The 23,802-nt window shown below is 32.2% G+C and overlaps 1 protein-coding gene across 1 annotated transcript in view; it reads right to left on the reverse strand.

Annotated features, from left to right (window-relative positions):
• Positions 1–361: 361 nt before the first annotated feature.
• The window catches only part of LOC113519720 (zinc finger protein 541), a 344,226-nt gene continuing 320,785 nt past the window's right edge, over positions 362–23,802 (reverse strand). Inside the window, exons 10-20 of the mRNA XM_026904897.3 lie at positions 10,222–10,410; positions 9,811–9,946; positions 9,465–9,700; positions 8,810–9,385; positions 8,488–8,721; positions 8,176–8,380; positions 7,909–8,094; positions 7,430–7,668; positions 6,715–6,834; positions 6,508–6,605; positions 362–5,500 (exon numbers count right to left, since the gene is read on the reverse strand). Coding sequence (XP_026760698.1) covers positions 5,335–5,500; positions 6,508–6,605; positions 6,715–6,834; positions 7,430–7,668; positions 7,909–8,094; positions 8,176–8,380; positions 8,488–8,721; positions 8,810–9,385; positions 9,465–9,700; positions 9,811–9,946; positions 10,222–10,410 — 2,385 coding nt within the window. The 3' untranslated portion in view covers positions 362–5,334. The remainder of the gene's footprint in view (positions 5,501–6,507; positions 6,606–6,714; positions 6,835–7,429; positions 7,669–7,908; positions 8,095–8,175; positions 8,381–8,487; positions 8,722–8,809; positions 9,386–9,464; positions 9,701–9,810; positions 9,947–10,221; positions 10,411–23,802) is intronic.

A 23,802-nucleotide genomic window follows, 5' to 3' on the forward strand; every position in this document is an offset into this window, starting at 1 on the left:
GATAATTAATTTTTTTGTGATTAAAATATTATTGCATGTTTGATTTAGAATTAACAAATTTAATTTTACAATTTTCAACATGACATCATATATATATATATATATATATATAAATATATATATATATATATATATATATATATATATGTATGTATATATATATACATGTATACATATATATATATGTATACACATACCTTCAATAACCATTGAAACTTCGAATTCATCAACTTATTGTATCAGTATCCGAAATATTCACTTTGTCTCTTTAAGGTCATACGAACTAAATTTTCCATTGTATTCGACAAAAAAGCTTTATTAAATCAATACTTTAGGGAGAAAGGTTAAAAATAAAAACAAATTGACAAAACCTTCACCATATATTTATTAATAAAGACAATCTAAAAGATCACGTAATAGTCATTGTCTTAAAAAATTAGTTACCCTAATAAATTTATCAATATATATATAATAGAGTTTTATTTTATTACTTATTGTTTCAAGGATATGCGAAGTTGTGAAGAGTCGCCCAGCGGGGGAGGGGACAGGCTCGAGTTACTCGTTGTTCTTACGAATCACATTGATCGAATATATAACAATGAATCTATTCATACGCACACTTACACCTTCCAATGATTACCTATATCAATGTTTAATCTACTTGCTTAGTAATTTTTGATCTAACGTGTCTACGCGAAGAATTGTGCTAATCTAAAGAGGTGTCTACAAATGTTTCCATAGTATTTCAAAGACTTTTGTAATTTACAGAACGTTCAAAATCACAACACAGAGTGTAATATCAATTATCGTGCTGTTGGCACGCATGTTACCGTCTACAGTATCATACAAGTTCAATACGTATTAGGTACGTTAAGTACATCGAAGTGGAGGGGCGCCGACGCTCTGTCGCTCGCCTGTGCCTACACTCTTTATTCGATACAAAATTAGAAGAATATAATATCCATTTAGACTTACAAAATATTAATACTATAGTAACATATTTTCACATCTTAAGTGTTGACACAAATACAGAAGTACTTACATTTACACTATGTGCCATAACGGGACTGCGGGAAATTAGATGTAGTAAGCGAACGTAAGGGAGATTACGTACATAAACATCGCTGTATCCTTCTGCTGTTAAATTACATTACATTATTTGTATTTAAGTAAATTTTTTCTCTTCTTACACCATAGAAATTTCGTACAATTGACTTGTTTTTTGGTTGTAGTTCGATTATCGTTCAGTTTATTATATTATTGATAAATAATTAAAAAGGGTAGACATTTTTTTCATTAATTTATGTAATTACTTATAAGTACATGATATTTAATTTAAAATAACCGTTGAAGGTTAAGTTTATAATACTTCTGAAAAATATCTCTTACATAAGTAATGAAATAAAATCTGATTCACATTGTATCGGTTCTGAACGGGCAGAGCAGATAGTGAATTTCAAATAAATGCAATTTCCAGAGCTTACGACGTTACATTTCGACAAAACAAAACAGTAAGTATAAAAACTAAAATTGTAAGGCACTTCTATATTTAAGTTGAAATAAGATTGTTTAATTTTCGATCTTATTTTACAATTTAATTTAGTGTTTGTGTGAATATTATTTTTTTATATACGTTACAGCAGTTATTTCCTAATGAAATCTAAGGGACACGCCCGACGATCGAGCGCGCACTCTACACATTGATCTCTCGCTATTTATTAGGTATATTTGGTTAAATTAATTAGGGCATAATTTATAAAGCTATACCCTGACTAGTATGACGATTTGGCACATGGAATGGGTTAGTGACGTCATGATACTATACTAATAAACGATAAACTAATAACAGAATAGGATATAACATTAAACAAATCAACATTAGTTACAGAATTTAGAGAGTACCTTTCAGTCTTAATAGCTAGAGTAATGTTACAAATTATCTCTGGAGGGACTTGTCTTTAATAAATTGTTATTTATGAAATAGAACTATCTCCGGTACAATAAAGTTAATTTGAAAATATATTTAATATTTACACAATAAGTTGTAAGTTATGACTAAATTTTATTACATTATGAAAATAAATTTGTATGCTCTGATGTTGTCAAATAAGTTTAAGCGATTTACGAATATGATAGAGCTATATTTGAATAATTGAAACGTCATTTTATTATTTTAAACTAAATGGCACTCCTTCGCATTACTTAGTTCGTGCACTTATACATTTTATTGGGGTTTACAATTGAAGCTTTCGCTTAATTAACCTAAAGCAATGATCTAAATTTTTCTAATGGGCCAACGTTTTATCATTATTTCTCATCTAAATGGCGTAATTTTTACAACAGCTTTGGCAATATTTTTTTGGCGATTTGATAAATTAATATATATTTTTACCGTTAGAAAAATTTTACTACAAATGTTAAATGTTAAGATAGAACACAACCAAATAATCACACAAGTTAGTGATGTACGAATAGTTTCATAGCATTTAACTTTGGCATTATTCTTACACGTATTAAAATCTAGAGCAGTTTTGTGACACTAAAGAAAATTCAAGTGTCAATTAGCAGAAGTCTGTTCAGGTACTCATGGAAGGAAAACGAATCACGTCGTAAGAACATATTTTAGAAGAATAATAAATATTTTTTATATAATGCATTACAAGATAAAATAATGTCACAACATATTGAGACGGACTTGAAATACGTATTCAGAACTAACGAGATTAATCGTTGTGACGTGTTAAGAAGGGCTACTTACTGGCAACATTTGTGTTACGAATAAATTTTAATATTTTGTATGTAGGATTTATTTTTTTTTAACACAAATTTCATACTTTTCGTGTTTAATATGGAAAATAATTTTAGTGGAATTTGACAGGATGTAGTTAGCTTTAAGGAGCCCTTTTAAGTGCACAACCGAAGAATTAATTAGTTATAATTATTTTACAGTTTTACTTACAGCTGTTGTCTTTTTCTCAATATGTTGTTCACATTTACAATATTTTTTTCAATGAACCATTGGTTCTACAATCATAATACTGACAGCGTCACACGCTTTTACCTCGCTTTATTTAAATGTTAATCTTAAAAGGGATTTGTTAATAACATTAAACAATAAAGGGTATTAAATAACATGTCTTTTTCAAGGAATACTGCCCCAAAATTAATAAGTACACATAGCTATGTCGGAAGACAATAAATGAGTCGGATTTAAAACATCACAACCGCGAAATATTTGTCACATGAGAGATGAATGAATTTGGGCGCAGTGGAACAGTACATTGGGATCTTTTGCTTCCAAACATTCTTTAAAATTAAATCTTATGAAAATCACCATTTCTTTTCTATCTATTCGATATTTCGAACGTGATAGAAAGAGAGGAGGTGACTTTTAAAAAATGTTAGTAGCTAATGAGCCGAATGTAGTTATTAGGTACTTACCTACTTGTAATAGAAGATACACTTGAGCAATCACGTTTATTGCTCAACAGTGAGTACGTTTCATTCAAATCATAGACAGATTACGTTGAATTAATAAACCGTACATATATCACAACACGTAGGTACACATTTAGTTCACATTTAATAAATAGATATATAATTATATAGAAATAAATGTACATTCAAAAATTAATCTACATTTAAGTATCAAATAATAGCATATTCAGAACAATCAACAAGGAACTAGATAATAATATTACCAACATAAAATATAGAATATTTGAGCATTTCAATAATATTTGTGTAAAAAAATATTATCCCTCCATTTTGTTATTTTGTATACTTCTGTGAAATTGTCGGTTCCAGTGGAATTTTTTAATATTTTAGGCAGCTCTTGTAAGACTAATCCTTATAAGCGTAACTTTGAGTCTATAATAAATATTTATAAAGAATAAATAGATAAGTAGATGCCTGCACTATTTAACGATCATTCTGTACCTATTCGTACTGGAACCAGAATTTGTGTAAATTTTAAATTATGTATTCATTCGGACGGATAAATAAATATTTTTCTTATTATTTATGTATGAATTTCTATTATAAGTATTGTTATATTAAGCACTACATAAATTTTATTTAGGTACTGCAATTTCTTTGTATAAGTAGATAGCTAAATATAGCATGGCATTAATAAGTATTATTTGCAAAATACAAAAATAAATTAAGTTCTAAAGAGAGATGTTTGTTACAAGAGCTGTCACAGTCTGTCGTCATTATAGTCAAGTCAGAAGTATTTCCCACTGAGAATACGTGAAGATGCACTCTTTTTATATTTTTATTGGACAATATTTCGGAACTTAGTGATAGAGCTATAATGTGTGTGTACAGGCTCTTAGATGATTTAATACGATGATATCATAATAAAATGAGTATTTTTGTGATCGCATCACCCGACTGGAACCTTTAAATTCACAGAAGTTTTCGTCTCAGATAATTTATCTAATTTCTGTGCAATACAAATAACATCGATATGTGACTAGTGGGTACGGAAAATGATTCGATTTCCGTATACATAACAAATCATTATCTACTTACAACAGTTTCCACGCTTGAATTTGAAGTGCGCATTAAAATTTATCTAGAAAAGTGAAATAATAAAAAAGAAAACTACAAAATAACAACACGTTAATGAGCAAACAAGCAAATGTATAAATAGTGAGCTGAGCTCACAATAAAATAGAAACGAGGTAGTGTAGTTACTACACGTTATATGTATCACACGTAGATAACTATATAGTTGTAATACTTATATAGACCAATATATCGAGTAGACCTCGCCCATCTGAACCGTAGCGTTAACAACGAACTACTGATTTATCTTTATTTACAACATCACACTTGCAAGTCACATTAAGAAGTCTGTCATATAAAAACTTTACGAAGAACTACCTATCTATCTATGTATCAATCGTTAGGTATACAAAATATCTTTATGCGCTCTCTTCAAGCTTAGCATTACGAGAATTTCGAAACAATTAGTACTTTTTTGTCTAATATCCGTCAGTATACCCAAAAGCTAACTTCTTCTAGCTACTAGTCACTACGTCGCTCTCTTCTAGATCACTTTAATTTTAATCTATAAATCTATTTTGTAATCATAGTAAATGCTTAAACGATTCAGCATTTTGTCCGATTCCAAGCGATTCACTCTTGAATGTTTTGGTGAGGGCGGGGCGCAAATGTAGGCAGGCGGCGACCGCGCGGTCGTCCGCTAACGCTTATAAAGCTGAACACTGAGCACGCGGATAGATAGTGATTACTGTCTATTTCGATTAGTCGAGTGGTGAGGGGGTCACAGAAGTGCGTGGGTGGAATGAGTGAGTGAGAAGTCGGTTACTGTGCGGGCAGTTTGCTTTGGTAATCAGCTGTCGCGTAGGGCCTCTCATCAGATCTCTCGACCTTTTCATAAGGCTTTTCGAGTTTTGGCCGTTTGGCCTCAGCGTCTAGTGGCCGATGCGACTTCATGTGCGCGCTACGACTTTTTACTTTGTTAAATACTCTGAAACATAACAGGGTACACTATTAGAATATGCAAAAGAAGAATGGAGAAGTAAGCGAAAAAAAAATCAAATTAATAAAAACTTAGGCAGAAGTGCTTCAAGCAAAGCATTAAGCGTTAGTGCTATAAATGTATATACATACAACAATATTACACAAAACCATGTCAAATTACCCTACGATAAGTATGATAAATAAAATATAGATATCCCATTAAATTCTTATGCAATGGACATAAATTCACTGTCTTAATATAATTTAGTAAAAATACGTTAATTTATATTTACAATGATCAATGTTAAATAATTATAATTTATTCATCACAACAAAATCTTTGCGAGGACTACCAAACATTTATGGGCGATCTATCTTGCTATCATTTATGATGATGTCGTTTACAATTCTACATAATGTAAATATTTTATTCTTGTATTATCTTCATGAACATATTTTGTTTTAGTGTTCTCTAGTACGGAAATTCTGGTAGATATCTCTTAGACCTTGTCATAGTGAATAAATATTACATTATAATATTACCCAATAAACAGTTATTATAAGTCGAAATAATGTAAATATTAACTTGACATGCAATCAACATCAATAACACTGAATCCCGGGTACTGATCCAGGAAATGAACGAATACTTTGAACACTTTAATTCGAAAATGTTAATATTTTAATAACAGTATAAATAACATTTCGCTGGATCAGTACGCTTATTTAACTTATAACTTAATTTCGTTTTTTTTTTCCAGTTAGTTTTACTAAGCTGTAAATATAGATCCATAATCTCATTTAATCTTATTTTAATGCGTATACGAAAGGCAATTTATGTGAAACCTATTGTGAACATTGTTACATTTTAACAGAAATGGGTGGATTACATTATATTGAGATGTAATGTTAACGTGTCGATGGTATTCCACGTAAATTGCTTTTGCGCGTATTTGCTGTCGATGCCGACATTTGGAAGCGGTATGCTGACGTGCTCCGCGTCTTGTCACTTACTTCCCGCAGATCTTGCAAGGGAACTCCTCGCCTTCGAATGATGTCGGCGATGATGTACATGAAGCTGTGGTGTGCGTCGAAACTTGGCCTACTGTACCCTGAATGTAGACAAGTCGCGAAAATTAAGACTCTATTAACCATTCCCATTTATTCTTCAGCAAGTCTGAAGACAAAATGCTGCAGTCCAGAATTTGAAGCGGTGCTTACTTGTGTTGACGTCTGGTTTTCCGCGATCCAGCTCCGCAAATACATGGTTTTGTAGTCTTTGGTCACCTTCTTCCAGAAATAATAGAACTGTATGCATTGCTTCGAATCTTTTGTCCGTACCTGAAAAATATTTAAAAATATAGTAGACCTGGGAAATTATAATTATTATTACTACAATTAAGATGTGTAAGGATTAAGTAATCTACTTGTATACTCTACACTAATATAAAAAAGTGAAAAAGTTTGATTGTTTGAACGTATTAATCTTTGGAACTTCCAATTGGATTTTAAACATTCTTTTTGTATTTAATAAATAGCTCAATATTTGACAAAGTTCATAGACTATTCAATATCATAATATGACCATATGCAGACCCGTGGGATGTAACTAATTATACCTATTACTGGTTAAATTTCCATTCATCGCTTTAATAACTAAGTTTCTCGATATTAGAAAAAGACATAGCTAATATGTGGCACGATGTTGTTTATAAGTATTATAATTATTTAATTATTTGAGAGCTAATGAAAAGTATGCATTATCAGAGTTAAAGGACACACCGTATATTTCTGGGTGAAAAGTAACTTCTTGCTGTGGGTATGATTGAACACGTAGTCATCGGAAGGAGGGACAATATGTCAAATCGTTATTGTATTAAAATAAGTAGTAAAAATAACCATTGGGATAATTTAATTAATAGTCTATAGAACTTACTAGTTGTGCAATTCTGTAAAAGTCTTTATCGTAGTGGCCTAGTCCAGCTAAGAAGGCTTCAACTTCATCAGGTGCCCATCGGGATTCGTGCTGCGTAGGTGCTGCAGGTCGTGACATTAGGCGTAACGTTGCTGCCCTTATGTCGCCCCCGCATTCACCTAATGTTTGTAGAGCGAATTCCCGTGTGTGTCCTCCTACGGGCATAGCGGCGCACATTGCTAACTCCATAAACATGCGTACTGAAATCAAAATATATTATTATATAATTATTTAGAATACAAAGTCTAAAAATACTTCTAATCTTTTTTATTTAGGGAAATGGCAACAATGTCGTAGGATAACCATCAAAGTTAATGATATACATTATAAAGATAAAAGTAACTCATATTTTAAATTAATTTTTTGAAATTGTAAAGGATCGTATATCGTAAGCGAAGCTGGTAGAAAGTGGTAGTAATAATATATATTATGAAGCTCACCTTCATTGTCGTCTAAACAATCGTTGATACCAGGGTCCCAGAGAAGTTGTTCAGGACCTCGATGGAGGTCAACACGGTCGTTATATAATTCGGGTATTTCTGCTTGATGGTCCCGTCCAATGTTGATTTGTGGCTGTCGTGGTTCATCCAAATGTGATAAAACGTCAGATTCTGGTGTTGGTAGGCCTGTGAATTGATAGTTACGTAGAATTTATATATTCGAATATAGCACAAGAAAATATAAATGCGGCAAGAAGAGAAATTTACCAGCGATTATTTCTGTTAGTAAACCAGAACCATCACGTTCAGGTGGTAGAATAGGTTGGGGTGTAAAATGGTTGACAGTTCGCCGCATACGCGAACGATATGGTCCAGCTGGTGATGCTCGTCGTTTGCGACGCTGAGGCGATGCAGGAACACTGTTTGGACTCAGAAAAACTGCAGGCACTGTGTCACGACCTTCCACACATACCTGAAATATTTATAATAATTATACTGAGTACACATTTTTAAAGATTAATAAGTAAATAGATGTTTAATTTTTTAAGTACATAAAAATAAATAATTAAATTTTTATACTTGAAGGGATGATGTATCGTGTTGCCATTGATGCATGGAAGTCGATATTGTAGAAGTAGTCATTCGGTTATGACGACGCGCAGGCCTCTGATGTGAGAAGTCGCGTGGACTACTAGATAGAAGCGGATCTTCTGAGTTCAGCATGATACGTCGTGGAGTTGGCGAAGGTTCCAAAGCGTAAGCATCAAGTGAACGACATTCTTCAGGTAATACTTCCTCTAAAGCTTCTTCGACCTGTTGAATTACATTATTGGATGTTAGTTGTTGACTAATATTAAAAAAAATTATATGATTAAAGAGCAATGTTTTATAATTAAATTACCTCTTCTTGGCTAGACATTGTAGCAGTAAAGAAGGCAGCTGATAATGGCGAAGATGCTCTTGGCGCTGTATGCGCAGGTGATTGAGCGTCATGAGATGCGGGAGGCGTTGGATAAGCTAATCCAGGCGATGGTTCCGGTTGTGTGGAGTAACTTCCAACTGGTGACGCAGCTGTGTATGCTAATCCCGGAGAATCGCCTGTTGTGTACGATAATCCTGGAGAAGTGGCCGAATATGCGATGCCTGGTGAGGGTACTGGAGATCCACCATGACAAGCACCAAAATCTGCTAATGATTCGGGTAGAGGTGAATTTAATACTGCAGCTAGTCTTCTACTAGATGGGAAGGTAATTGGTGAACGTTCACGTATCGATGCAGCTACTGTTGCATAATCTTCTAATGAAGCGAGCTCTTCTAGTTGCTCAGGTGTTGTGGTGAATTGGAAAGTATCATCGTTGAGAGCTGGTGAAAAATACCCATCATCAGAGTTAAAGGATACACCAAATAATTCTGGGCGGAAAGTGAATTCTTGCTGTGGCGATGATTGCCCTGGATCTGAAGCTGAGCGTTTGACAACCTGTAATCAAATTATAAAAAAGTATAGAATATTTGTTTAAAATTAAATAATAATTTTACAAAATAATCAAATAATGTACCTTTGTGCTTCCTTTCTTTAATAATTCAATTAGAGTTGAGTCTCTTTGAGCTGTTGTCATGTTGGCAGTGACGTTAGTTGCAACAGTAACAACGGGCGGTGCGCGTGGTGAGACAAATTGACCGGTTGTTGCAGCAGGTGATGCGGGTGATGCCGTGGAGGCGCGAATTGTTGATAGTGGAGGTGGAGCAGGCGCTACGAACCCGGTGCGGGAAGTTACTGTATCCGTAGTTCCACCTTAATATAATTAATATTTTATATAATTGCAGTACTTAAATTTGTATTTATTAATTATTTGATTGTTAGTGCAGGAATGTTTTTAATAAGTTTATTTGATTTGTGCTTACTTGTAGGCGTTGAAGTTGCTGTGGCCCCTCGGCGACTAATGATTTTTTCTTCAATAAGAGCTCGTACCGATACTGAGGCAGTTTGTAATGGTGGCCCTGTCGATTCCTTTTTATCCAATTTTTTGTTGTCAGAATCCTGAAATATTCCATTTCGTCAGCGTTGTTTCTGAGATTATAACTATTGACGCGTAACTTATGTACTGAATGTTAATTTACGAGTAAATTCATCCTGACATGGTTTAAGTATAAAATTTCTTATAAATTAACTATGAATGATGTTTCATCATAATGAACTCAACATTTTCATAATCTTTTACAGATTAGGTTTATATATACATGTTGTGTAGCATGGTACAAGATGTTTTAGAATGGTATAAGAATCAAATATAATTTCATTTTGTGTAACTTTACCTTCTTGAAGTAACCTCCGTGTAAGCGCATATGTCCATTGAGAGCAGGTATGTTTTTAAACTTGCGATGGCAGAGATTACATTCAACTGGTTTAACATCACTAGCTCGCGCTGTAGCAGCGGACCCGCTCGCTGCACTCGATGTTCCGCTAGCACTGTTGCCACTCCCGGATTTTTGATTTTGCTGCGCCTGTGAAATTTAGGATAACTTTAGAAAAGTTCAAAGACTTTCAAACCTATTACGTACTTTATAATTTTAAAGTTTAAACTTTTGATTTTCAGTAGCTCGTTAATATTCCAAGTTAATTAATGGATTTTGATGGGCTTTGCCTAATCTTCGTAGGTTTTAGAGATTATTACAGGGCAAAATGGCATAGGTGCGTCGAATATATATATATATCCAAGTTTTTAAAATAAAGTTGGTAGGTAGGTATGTTGGCAGTATTTATTTGTAAAATTTCCCACAGCGCAACGCCGGTGCAGTGCAGTTATTCATTCACGAAGAATTTTAATTAGTTGCGGATTTCCGTAGCACAGCGGCGTGGTACACCGTCGTTTGGGCACTCCCAATGGTAAATTGTACCTAATATAATGGTTAGAAACATGAAAATTATCTTCGTTGACTGGATTTCATTATGAAAAATTCTGTTTTTTCCACTGTTGTTAATATATACATATATGTTTATATAATCTTTGTTTGAATTAGCTGTTATATATCAATGAAGGGCAGATGCAAAAGATAAATACTTTTAAATTAGGTATTATAACGACAAAATTTATAGAATTAGTACACAAAGTATCTATTATATAGTATACTTAAAATACCTATATGATAAGTTATAGGATATAACCAACCCGTGTACCAATTTTCATTTATCTCCGTTCAGTAATTTTTCATGAAACAGTAACAAACATTTATCCATCCAATTATTCATTCGTCGTTACATACTTCTGTTATTATTATATTAATAAGATTAATTAATTATTAAAGTGATAGAAATAAAAAAAAATATTTAGTCAGGTTTGTAATCTTACTATTCTTATTTAGAAGCGAATAAAATAAACTAATGGACGATGAGGTAAAGGAATTAAAAAAAAACAAATTAGTTTTAAAAAATAAGTGAATTTAGAACCCGGAATCATTGTGTAAAAAATTATTACTATTCGGACAGAGAATTTGGTCATACAGAAGTGTGGAATGTTACTTTTCATTTGCAAGTAAATAAAGAGTTTGTTCTACAAAAAATACTTCAATTGTGATAAAATCGATTTTAAAATTTCTATAGGGGCAAATTTAAAAGCATATATCCTTTCAGATAAGAAAATATTTTTTCAAATCGGTTTAGAAATGACGGAGTTAATATATAAAATATGTAACCGATTTGAGAACCTCTTTCTTTTTGAAGTCGGTTGACAAGTGACAAATGTGATATCAGACTAAGGAACTAAACTCTAGACTACAAGAAGAATTATCACCAAACAAGAAAAAAACAGTATTGGTTAAGATAATCGAGTAACATTCACACAAAATACTTGTGAATTTAGAATCATTTTGTAAGTGCTGTTGCGTGCGTAATACCTTAAGCAAATTGCGAATGTGCTTTGCACCATTCAAACAATAATAATTTAAAACCTAACTCAAACTAATTTAAATAAATAAATACAGCTTAATGAAAATATAAACAAACGAATACCCGACCATATATAAAAAATCAATTGATTGAATGTTTCGAAAGTATTTCGATTTGTCATTTTGTTTGGAGAGTGTTTCTGTGTTAGTTTCATCATTGGACACATTTTTATTATGTAGAATCTAATAAAAATTACTTCCAATGCTTTATATTGCCACTATTCTATGAAATTCTAAAATATAGAATTATCGAAGATTATCGTAAACTTGTGCATAATTTGTGCATTTTTTATTACTGGTTTTTGATTAGAATTATTGTGTATAATTCCACTATCATTATTATGTATGTGACTGTAAATACTCGAAGATAAGATTGACCACCATTATTAATACCAGAAGTTCCGCCACCTTCCATATTAGTCATTAATATCCGTCTGCCATTTTGTCCACGCACGTTTAACTTGGAACTTTTGGTAGTAATAGAGGTGGTCAAGTGTTGGCAGTCACACATATACTAATGGTAGTGCAACAAATTTCTAAATAAAACAGCTACTTCAGTAAAACAACTTTTTATTATTCAGCTGTGTTACTTTCTAACTGTAAGAATAGAACATAAACACGTACTAATTGTTTAATAAGTATAAAGCTTAGCATCGTTAATGGTAGTTCAGGGTTGCCAACATTTTTAAGTTTCACAGAAACTTCAGTAATTTAAGGATATCCGCAGCGTATTTACCAGAGGGAGACTTTGTATAAAAGTCGTCTACTTGGGTATTCCTGTCCTACCCGTGTTTCTGCCTTGATTAGCTAAACTTGCACAGCTTTATTTTAGTTTGAAAGGTGGCAATGCAATTACAGAATATAGAGGTCTAATAGTACGTAGTTTTTAAGGAAGGCAATGAATGAGAGATACCATGGATATCACAAGTATTCTGTGATGTTAATATGATGTTGTTTATGTCCACAACACAACACCAAATCGAATGGTAACACCATTCGATTATGTAAGTCATCATATTGTTTGACATTCTAAGTTTCATAAAAAAGTGTTACTTTGCAGGTGATGTTGCATGGCTTTAAAAAACTTTAATCTCATAAAAGTCATCAAGTTTTGAAAGTTATTAAGCACTTTAAGCGGTGTTCACTATACGTGTTTATTTTAAACTCTGTGTTAATAACCCAACGCGAAGGTTTTTTGAATGTCAGCTGTCGACGATATTTCACACGGGTCGCGTTTTACGGCATTTGGGTCTAGTAATTTTTTCTGCTTGAGAGAAAATGCAAAAGTACCTACTTAAGCTTAGACTGGCATATTACTAGTGATATCTAATATATATAGTTATATTTTAATGACTGTAACGTTTAGTTTTTATATTAATATATTTAGAATCGCATATTTATAAGATTTTTGTGAGAAACTTTTGTATTTATGTTATGTTTATATACTTTTGTATATATAAATTAAATGGTTTCATAAAAATGATAATATTTAGTATTAAAAAAAATTGTGCCTTGTGGTCTTGCTTGTGCCGTGTGGATCTTTGCATAGAATGGGCCACCCCTTCCTTTCCATTGGGTGTCATAAGAGGCGACTAAACGAACTGAATGGTCAAGACATCATGTAATAATATCATTATATAATAAATGTAATTTAATAAGTTGGTTTTCCATCAGAAGTTTATTTATATAGATTAATTCTTTTTTAATTTAAATAAAATTAATTTAGTTTAATTGTGATTTATTTATTTTATCACGATTTATAAAATTAATTGCGTTGCAACAAATAGTTAATACCTATATATCTTTACACCTAATATTTAACCCTTCTTTGCATACTGGTGGAAATTTCCATTATAACATTGAATGCCCAAAAATTATATAAAAGAACAATTTCACTTTAAGTTGATCGTGTCTGGATACCTTTTTTATGTCCATTGCAGAAAAAAATCCATAGCTGTCAAATTTATTTTTTTAACCATTTTTCATCAAGGTTCATTAAATCAAGGTGATTCACACCTTGATTTGTTTTACCAATAAAAAAAGATCATGTAAAGAAGGGTTAAATATTAGGTGTACAGGTATATAGGCACAATATATAAACCATTAGTACCCTGTCTCATCATCATTACCACAATCCGTCCATAGTCCACTACTGGAAATAAGTCTCCCCAATGTTTTGCCACTAAGTTTGACCTCAACACACCTACATACATCAACTTTCGGAGATTTTGTTGAGGGTGGTCTTATACTTGCTTGACTGCACAGGTTCACCACTTCAGAACCCTTCTTCTTCACTGACTATCGATTGCTTAAGTTAACATGTTTAAATTGTAATAATCTATAATATAATATAATCTATAATATAATTGTAATAATATATAAAAGTTAATTCACTTTTTTAAAAAGTCTTTATTAGTATATTTCTAGTAATTTGCTTGAAAAGAAGTATTCTATGTTAATCTGACATATGGTCTATTTATGTAGCCATCCTATTCGTAGTTCATTAGGTAGTTGGATTCATCTATGTTTTAAAATTTTAGTAAGAGTAGGTATTAAGCTTACATAATTGTTAAAAGCAGTCAAAGCCAACAGACAATTTGTTTCAACCGAATGAATAGAATATAATGGGATATATTTGATTTTAATACAATGTCTTCTTGTCTGTTGTTCTACCTATTATCTATTCTGTCATTTCAGTGATGTTAGTAAATCTGACATTTTGTCATTTACACAAAGCTTTGTCAATTCTCATTATTTTTTGTTTTTCGTGTTCTTAAATTACTGTTACATGTAAAGTAGATATAGCGTATATCTAATTTTATTTGAAATTTTTAAATACATAACAAATTAATTTTTATTATTAATAATTACAAAAATGATATTTTTTAGAATTAGAATTCATTTATACGCTCGTTTAAGGTACATTTTTTTAGAAGAAAATTAGTCCAATTTTATTCTGCCATTCTGCAGGTGTGCAAATATTAAAAATTATTATACAAAAATAAACATAATCATATATAGATAGATAGATACTCTTTATTGTTTTCTCCAAAAGATTACAATAGTAAACTTATTATAAATATAAACAATTACAATATATATATATATATAACGACTAAATATAAATATTATAGGTACATATAATTTATTTTTATGTCTGTTACTGCGGCTAATAATGTTTTTGTTTAAGTCTATATCAATCTTATATTTGTAGTTTATGCAATATATAGGTATTCACATAATATTTATTTGTAATGTAAAATATACATCAAATCCTAACCAAAAATTACCTACATTTATGAACGAGATGTAATTTATAGTTACATCGTTTTATTTATTTTTCATTGCCCTATACATTTTGATACACGTGTTAACACACCAAAATGGGATCAAATCGAGTACATACGCCGACCTGAGTGGAAACCGTAACAAACAAGCATTACCGTCGTCTATATTATGCCTCCATTCGCACAGATAAGCGCTTTTGTCAGTTGACTAATACGACACATGTTAAAACTGGGTCGGTGTAATTTATTTGATTTGAAGGTTTTTTCGTGGCGCAGCCCTAACGTCTGCCATTAGGGCTGCTCGTTAGTTTAATGCGCGGTAGGTGTGAGCAGATGTGTAGCAGCGGTAGCCTTTTTGCCATATATCATCTATGTAGCAATGTTAGCTTGAGTGTACAGCTTTTTTGGTGTAACAGAAGCCAATGTCCGTTACAAATGGCTATTGTTGGTGTTATTAGCGATTGCGCTGCTGTTAATGACTGTGCTAGACCCATAGCATAGTGTCGGTGTTTCATCGTACCTACTTATGTTTTGTGGCAGCACTTGTACCTAAATAGTTGTAGTTAATGTACGTAATTCTGGCGCTTGTAAGAATTTAAGAGAGATTTTTTTCTGCTAATGTAATTTAATACGCTTGATAGTATTAATTTACCTTCACGGACAAAAAATAATTAGGTAAAACTTACCGTTTGTGGCGACGAATTGATCAAAACTGACACACAGACAAATTTATATATAATATTTTAACATTTAATTTTATTTCTAGATAAGTAGCAGTTAATTATCCTCTACTTTTTAGTAATATTTTTACATAACCTTACTTCAGATGCTAGTACAAATTTTATTTTAAAATATTTCGTTACTTGTTTTTGTAAACACATACCTTGGGTTTACTAAACGTAGGCGTATGAAACAGCTCCGTTATCCAATTGTCCATTTTCACTCATTTAGCACCGCACTCACATTAACTCACTGTCTATATAAAATTGTTTTTAAATGTGATTTGACCAATGGTGTTTATATCACGACACTCCAACATGGAATGCAGATACAATGGGTAGAAGATATCGGAGAGATGACCCCTCGATTTTATGCTTGTGAGATTGTGACCTCGCGAAATGTGTGAGATAAAATGTCCAATAACAAAAGCGGCGAATCATATTCGTCGGCTTATTTACATACGCTATTTTGATCAAAAGATTTTTTTTATGAGAAAATAAAATTAAAAAGCACGACTATTAAAATATGTAAATTGTGGTTACAAACTTAATGAGATTTTAGATATTGCTTATTACAATAATAAATCGATTTTACGTTATAACAATGATATAAGTATACATATATGTGTAAGTAGGTAAAGATAGACAATAATATGTGCCAGAGAGTGTTTATGTGTTTCTCACTTTATTAAAATTGTTAATTTTGCTTAGCGTCTTTCTAATAAGCAAATTAATTTCCTGGTAAATTCTTCAAAATTGTAAATTTTGCCAGAATCCGAAAAGTTTTGTTTATCCTTAAGGATGCAATAATAAGTTTGATACTTTAATATAATCGAATACGTAGGTGTTACAGCGCTTTATATAGGCTATTACTCAGAATTCTCTATCTACCCTTAAGAAAGTAGTTTGGTATGTAAATACTAATACAATCTTCTTTCATTTATTTAAATGTAAAAATTTCTTTGTTTTACATTACACATTTTTACATTGAAATATAATATAAAAATTGTTTTGTTTATTTGTTACTGCTTGATGACTAGACTAGTGGAATATTTTGAAAATGAGATGCTAACGCTAGACTATTTTGAAAAAAATATCTATTTTCTCTAGAATACTATAATTTTTTATAAGTAGGTAGTATAAGTAGAACAGGGCAAACCTCGTTAGAAAAAGACTAAACGAGGAAACTATTGAAAACGCATTGTAAACTAAAATTTAGTCAGGGCCTAAGTGATGCGATGATAGAATTAATATTCTATCATCATCAGTTAATACTGAGAGTTTAAAAAGAATTAATATATTAACTATACAAGATTTTTCTTGGTCTATTACATATTTAAATTTTAGAAATAAAAAATACCATAAATAAATAAATGAAAATATAAAACTGTAACATGTTAAGCTGCAAAGATATATTTATTTTTCACAAATTTATAATATCTTGTCGGATATGCTTCAGATACCTATTATAACATCGGACAACATTGATCATGTACTCTGATCAAGATATGCACTGAAGTAATGCAAATATAACTGGCCACTAATAATTTCACGAAATAATAAAATAACTAATACTAATAAAAAAACGAATCTCTTTGTGTTCTTTAAAAAATATTCGTCATTTGTTATTATTAACTTTTTCCCCGCTCTGCACTAAATTATATTCTCCCGTGTTTTTATGAAAACACATATATTTTTTTAATGTGCTTTCAAGAATTTCACGAAGATACTGCCATATAAATAACTATAAAGAACTTGAGAACTGTCGCGTGTGGTGTTTATATATATTTTCCAAAGAAACTGTCTTCATATCCTGCAGTCGGCCGTCAACATCAGTTTGGTTCCGGTGTGTGTGTAACTTTGTAATAGCACGCTGGATCGGATTACAGGTCAGTGGGTATGGTTGTTTTATGGGTTTTTGTTATCCTGTAGTAAAGAGACTATATAAGGTTTGTAGAGGAATACCCCTATAAAATTGGTTAAGTTCCCGCATGGAGTAGCTATTTACACAACGCTCCATTAATGTTTAAATTACTATTCTGTAAATTATACCGAAAGAAGTCCTGCACAGTTTTTTAACCCTATTTATTTATTTATCCATTACTTATCTATTTATTTATATATCTTCGACTATTATAATGTTAAAAAAATAAGTAGATATTGCTGATTTTGTACATGTTTACGGCAACCCGCTTATGAGCTGTGAAGCGTTAAAAACTTATACCTATATTTACAATGTCCATTGCCGTTTTAATATTTCATCAGCAAACTACATACTATCATAGTACAGTAATAGACAACACTTTACGGTGACTGGTCGTTCCATCAACCCTCGTTAATAGACGCAAAGGGGCCACGTGGCGAGGTCATAGGTTACGCGTTAGAAAGGTCAAGAGACTCCTTACTGTAAAAAATAGGGTGTCCGCCCCAAGTGGTTTCAATTAAGATTTTTAATTGCTCGTTTCTCTCAAGTTACTTTATTCTGCTTTTTCCATTTTCGCTACTTTTTTTTAATTGAAAATTTTGAATTATCTTATGTATTTATTCAGAGTAAAATATTTTAAGAAAATGTTTTTTTGAATAACGTTGTGAAGTAAATTAAAGTATAGAAACTCTTCTGGTTATGCGCACTTTACTTATTCATAACAGCTGTTAACTGTCCACTGTTAAACATAGGCCTCCCTCTATTGTGAGTTTTGCCAGTAGTTGCTACAATTGGCTGACAGGTTGACAACCGCAGTTAAGCATTGGTGATGTTTTAATAGCGACGCAGCTGCCCATTCCTCGATTATTAAGTTCCCTTAGTCGCCTCTTACGACATCTACAAGAAAGGAACGGACGGTCTATTCTATGGGACCTATCTATCTATCTGCTGGGACCATACAGAAATTCTTTACCTATTAGATAAAGTAAAACCAAGCATGAACTTATCGTATAATAAACCTTTTAGTTTACTAGTTTTGTATTTAATACACACAAAGTTCATATAAATACTTATACAAATGTAACACAAATGTATAATAGTTCGAACTGGTGATAGTAGCGACTTGAAATTAATACGCAATTAATATATTCAATCAGCTGACCCATTAGTTTGTTTTCTTTTATGTAACTTAGAATGGCAAACGAGCTGACGGCCCATCTGATGGAAAGTGGTAACCGTCGCTTATAGATATGAACATTACCATGGACATAATAGAGTATATTGTGTCGCCCATGATACCCCCTATGTGTTGCCATTCCTGTGGACTCAGATGGTATTCCTCTGTACCCAGTAAATTCACGTATTGTATATTTCCTATTTCAAAAAGCTATTTCTAGATGCTATTGCGCATGATGCGTTGCTATTCCTAAGGAGTAAGGAGTTATGCCTCTGTACCATCTGTTTCAATGCCATATCCCACCCTTCAAACCGAAACACAGCCATGGAAACACAACTGCTTCACGGCAAAAACAAGAATGGGATAGATGTACCCAAGCAAACGACTTTTGTACAAAGTGTTTGTTTATTATAGTAGATAGTATTAACACAATCTAAAGAACTCTGAATACGAAAACAGTCGAGCAATATACATTAAATTGCCTGATTTCCTCGTATACATCAAAGATTCAGAACATTCTGATAACTTCTAGTATTTTGACGCGAGGAAAATGTTTACCACAACCACTCACATGCTCCACTCATGTTATTAGAAAATCATCCATCATACTAAGCTTGTTTAAGTTGATTTCACGCACTTAGAAGATAGAGGGAGTCACGTAAGCGCGATGTAAGGCACACGTCTTCAATTATGCATCGGGACGTTTATCGCGCGGCGGCTCGGCGCGCACCTGCCTCGTTGTCACCCTACATTATTAATGGACACGGAGCCTGCGTAACTCGCATGGAGACGAAATGCGACGGCGATGCGCGACAGGTTAAAACAATGACGCGCTCATAACTTATAACCCTTGCGTCTCGCTCTAAGTTTAGTCATAATTATTTCAGCCACTTACATACATCTATTTAGAGTCACATTATTGGTTACTAGCTTTTTGTCTGCTATTTTGTACGCGTAGATTTCAGGAGTAGAAAAATCAATTAAATAGGTAAAATTTCTGAAAAATTGTTTTGAGTTACTTTTTAGAAATTTTGACTTATTTTTTTAGATATATTGCTCTTATTATATTATAGACTCCTTATATTAAATTTTCTTAAATATCTCTCATGAACAGATATCGTCTAATTACAATTCTATTATATTAGTAAGTTAAGATGACTATCATCATTATCATCATCATCTTTAGTTGTCTACTGTCCACTGCTGAACAAAGGCTGCAGATGACTATAACATATGTTTATAAATTTTGGCTAGAATAAAAAAATATTTCTGATATTCTATGCTTAGTTGTGTTAAGGTGGAGTTGCACCTTTGTCAGATCAGACTCGAGAGGATGTACATTAGGTATAGGAGTGTTTGTAGTAAGCGCATTTATGAATACCATATAGGTACGAATGTATGATCAGTGAGATATTGATATTTCTACCATGCTCGTAAAACCCCGTTCCATTGACGGACCCGATGTCCGACATACAAATTGGCCGCCTATTATTTTTTATTTTTATATTTTTTGTTGCCCGTATCCCGTTGGTCGTTCCAGCTTTATGGACTCGTATAAAACAAAGAAAAAGTAAAAACAAAATACTGCGCGGTTATTTAATAGGATTCTGAATTTCTGTATCTACTATAAAATGTGATATAAAATTATGGGTGAATTTAGGATAAAATTATGTGCGTCAGAATATATCTCAAAACGATTCGTCTCTCTCGACAATAATATTGTGCCTGCTATTACATTGAAAGTCTTCAACTCGACGGTTGCCATGGTTACTTCATTTTCTATTTTCGGTAATAGAAGATTACATTCCGAAAACTTTTGACTTATTTCCTTTTGGGAGGGCGAAGTACAAAACAAGGATGAAATATTCACCGTTGGGCTGACAGTTGAAAAGAATCGAATTTGGCGAGTTGATTTGAGTTCTCACATGGTCGAGAGATACAAAGAGACGTAAAATTCGATGCAGGAAGCTTGAAACGAATTCTTACGATTCAAGCGGGGGTTAGGGCTCCGGCACACTGAACTTATTGTAATGCTATATGAGATACATTATGTATATTGTATTTATTGTACATGACTTTGTTATAAAGGGAAATTTAAGAAAAGTACCAAGTTGTATTGAATGTGAAAATGATATGACATCTCTTCGTATTATTACGTTTAGTAAAATATCTGTAATAGCAGATTTATTATTGCAATGTACGAATACCTACTAAGTGTTAATTAAGATAACTATAATGTTAATTATCTCTTGAAATTTCTTCACTTTGGTTTTTTGCTATTTTTTAAATTGTGTAGACATATGACCGGGTCATATAGGCCTAATTTTTAAGCTCCAATCAATCTACAACAAGGTATAAACAAATATAACGATAATGTTGTTTTACGATTTCATTTATGAGAAGATTTTAATTATATAGACATGTTAGACTTCAGTTGTGCCAATTTTATCAAATTCTGCTTCGCAGTACAGTTGTTCTTAAATGAAACTAGATATACCATTTTACAAGTAAAATTATTTGTAATAAAGGGATTATTCAAAAAGATTTTTTCAGGGTTGACAACGTGCACGTGACACCACTAGTGTAGCTGGCGTCCATAAACTACAGTGACCGTTTATCATCAGACGGGCTGTATGCTTGTGGTATAAAAAGTTTAAGACGTAACATAGTGTTAGTATTTCACGTGTCTTATAGTGTTAGAGTGTGAGATTAATCGTTTCCCCGCTGTTCATTGTGTTTCCAGCCTAAGAACATGAGGTGCGAAGTCAACGGGTGGCCCGTGGAGGCAGCAAATGCAATTTACGCCCCTTGCAGATTGCAGTCTCAAGACCTGTAACCGTTGAACCAATTTTCGTACTAGATATGTATCGACATCCCCCGAATAGCTGTTATTTAGTGTATTTGTGGCGTTCTTAGGATTTATATTTTGGAAACGTTCAAGTATAAATTTTATCACAAGAAATATTGATAAAATATTTAAATCATTATTATTTGTGTTATTTGTTATTGTATTTTCGATTTGAGATCTATCATGTGAAGATATTGTAACACGGAAATTAATAAACAATAACGCTTAAGACTTGTGTATACGATGGACGTTTTGTTAGTGGGACAAAATGTAAATTGTCTACAAACTACTGCCCTTAAACGTTATGTAGCCTACGTAGGGCATGAAGTAATTCGATAATCTTTTACATGGACGTAGCATAAATACAAAATGCTGATTTTTTTTCATTATGTCGTCATTCTTTATAATAATGCTAATAATCTCTGTAGCGGAGACTCGTCTTTGTGTATATTTTCCATTTTAGGGAATAAATGAAATGACCATTCACAACGCTTTTATTACAAAGTAATACGTAATGAACATTGTACGGATTGCAGTGGAATTACACGCAAGTGGTTTTAATTTTAGAATGGTCTTTACGGGTGAATGTACTCTCTACATTAATTCGTTTGCGCGGTAGAATTGTTTACTTTGTGCAAATTAAAATTAGTCTATTTGTAATTATTATTCTCACTAATGGAACATAGGACATTATAAGAGCATTAACTATATTAATACAGATGATATAATAGTTACTATGTAAGTACTTACTACCACAGAGTATCTAATACTATTACTATCTAATGCCATTGTATGGTCTGAGTCCTGACACAAATGAAGCTTTACATTCATGTCTCTATTATATGTAGGAGTATCTATTAAATGCACATTGGTATTTCAAGCGGGTATATTCATGAATATATTTATTTTTAAATTTTTTAGCTATCTATAACTCTGGTTATTCATAATTTACTAAAATTATGAATAACCAGAGTAGAATATGAGGGTATAAAAGATTTGATATAAAATAATTTTAATACTTTTGTATTTAAAATTTTACTTTTTTATTTCAAATTTATCATAATTCTAATCCCCGTTCCAGTATCACAAGTGATTCTAAACATATTACAGAAGGTGCACTACTTTTATTATTTTTATGATACGACAAGCAGATATTTATATATTTACCTATTTGTTATTTTGTGATAGAGGGAGACTTTGTACAAAAGTCGATTGCTTGGGTACCTCTGTCCCATTCGTGTTTCAATCGTGAAGTAGTTGTGTTTGCATGGCTGTGTTTCGGTTTGAAGGGTGGGATATGGCGTGAATTTGCTGGGTACAGAGGAATAACATCTGAGTCCTCAGGAATGGCAACGCATGGGGGGTATCATTGGCGAAACAGTATACTCTGTTATGTCCATGGTACTGCTCATGTGTATAGGCGACGGTTACCACTTTCCATCAGGTGGGCCATCAGCTCGTTTGCCATTCTAAGTTGTATAAAAAAATAAAAAAAGTGTGACATAATATTTTACATTAATTTTAATCAAAGATATTGCTAGTCTTTGTTAATAAATTTTAATATTCTATTATGAGATAAAAGCAGAGTGCAAAGCATTTCAATTACAATTATACTTACCTAGATAAATAATTGTAGTTTATGTAAGATATCCATTATTTAGATAGAAATCGTATTTGTTTATATGTACGATTAAATGGGTAATGAATATCTAGGCAGTATAGGTGGGTTAACAAAAGATTTTCTTACTAAAATATTTTTAATCTGTTGTTTTTATTTTTATAAAATTACTTTTTTATTTTATTAAAGAGTACAACGCACATGTTTTAAGATGCCCATTGAACTATAGATTTCTCTGTCAGTGTTGCCATCAGTAATGAATTACAAATGATTAATGGCAAACGGGATGTAGACGATCGATATCTCGCATCCATCAGCCACCCCATTACACGCTTCGTTTTTCCGTCAATCATATTTGTGACTGCAGCAAAATTGATAT

This window comes from Galleria mellonella, unplaced genomic scaffold (assembly GCF_026898425.1).
Source record: "Galleria mellonella isolate WM207_F2 unplaced genomic scaffold, CSIRO_AGI_GalMel_v1 utg65, whole genome shotgun sequence".
Classification (NCBI taxonomy): domain Eukaryota; kingdom Metazoa; phylum Arthropoda; class Insecta; order Lepidoptera; family Pyralidae; genus Galleria; species Galleria mellonella.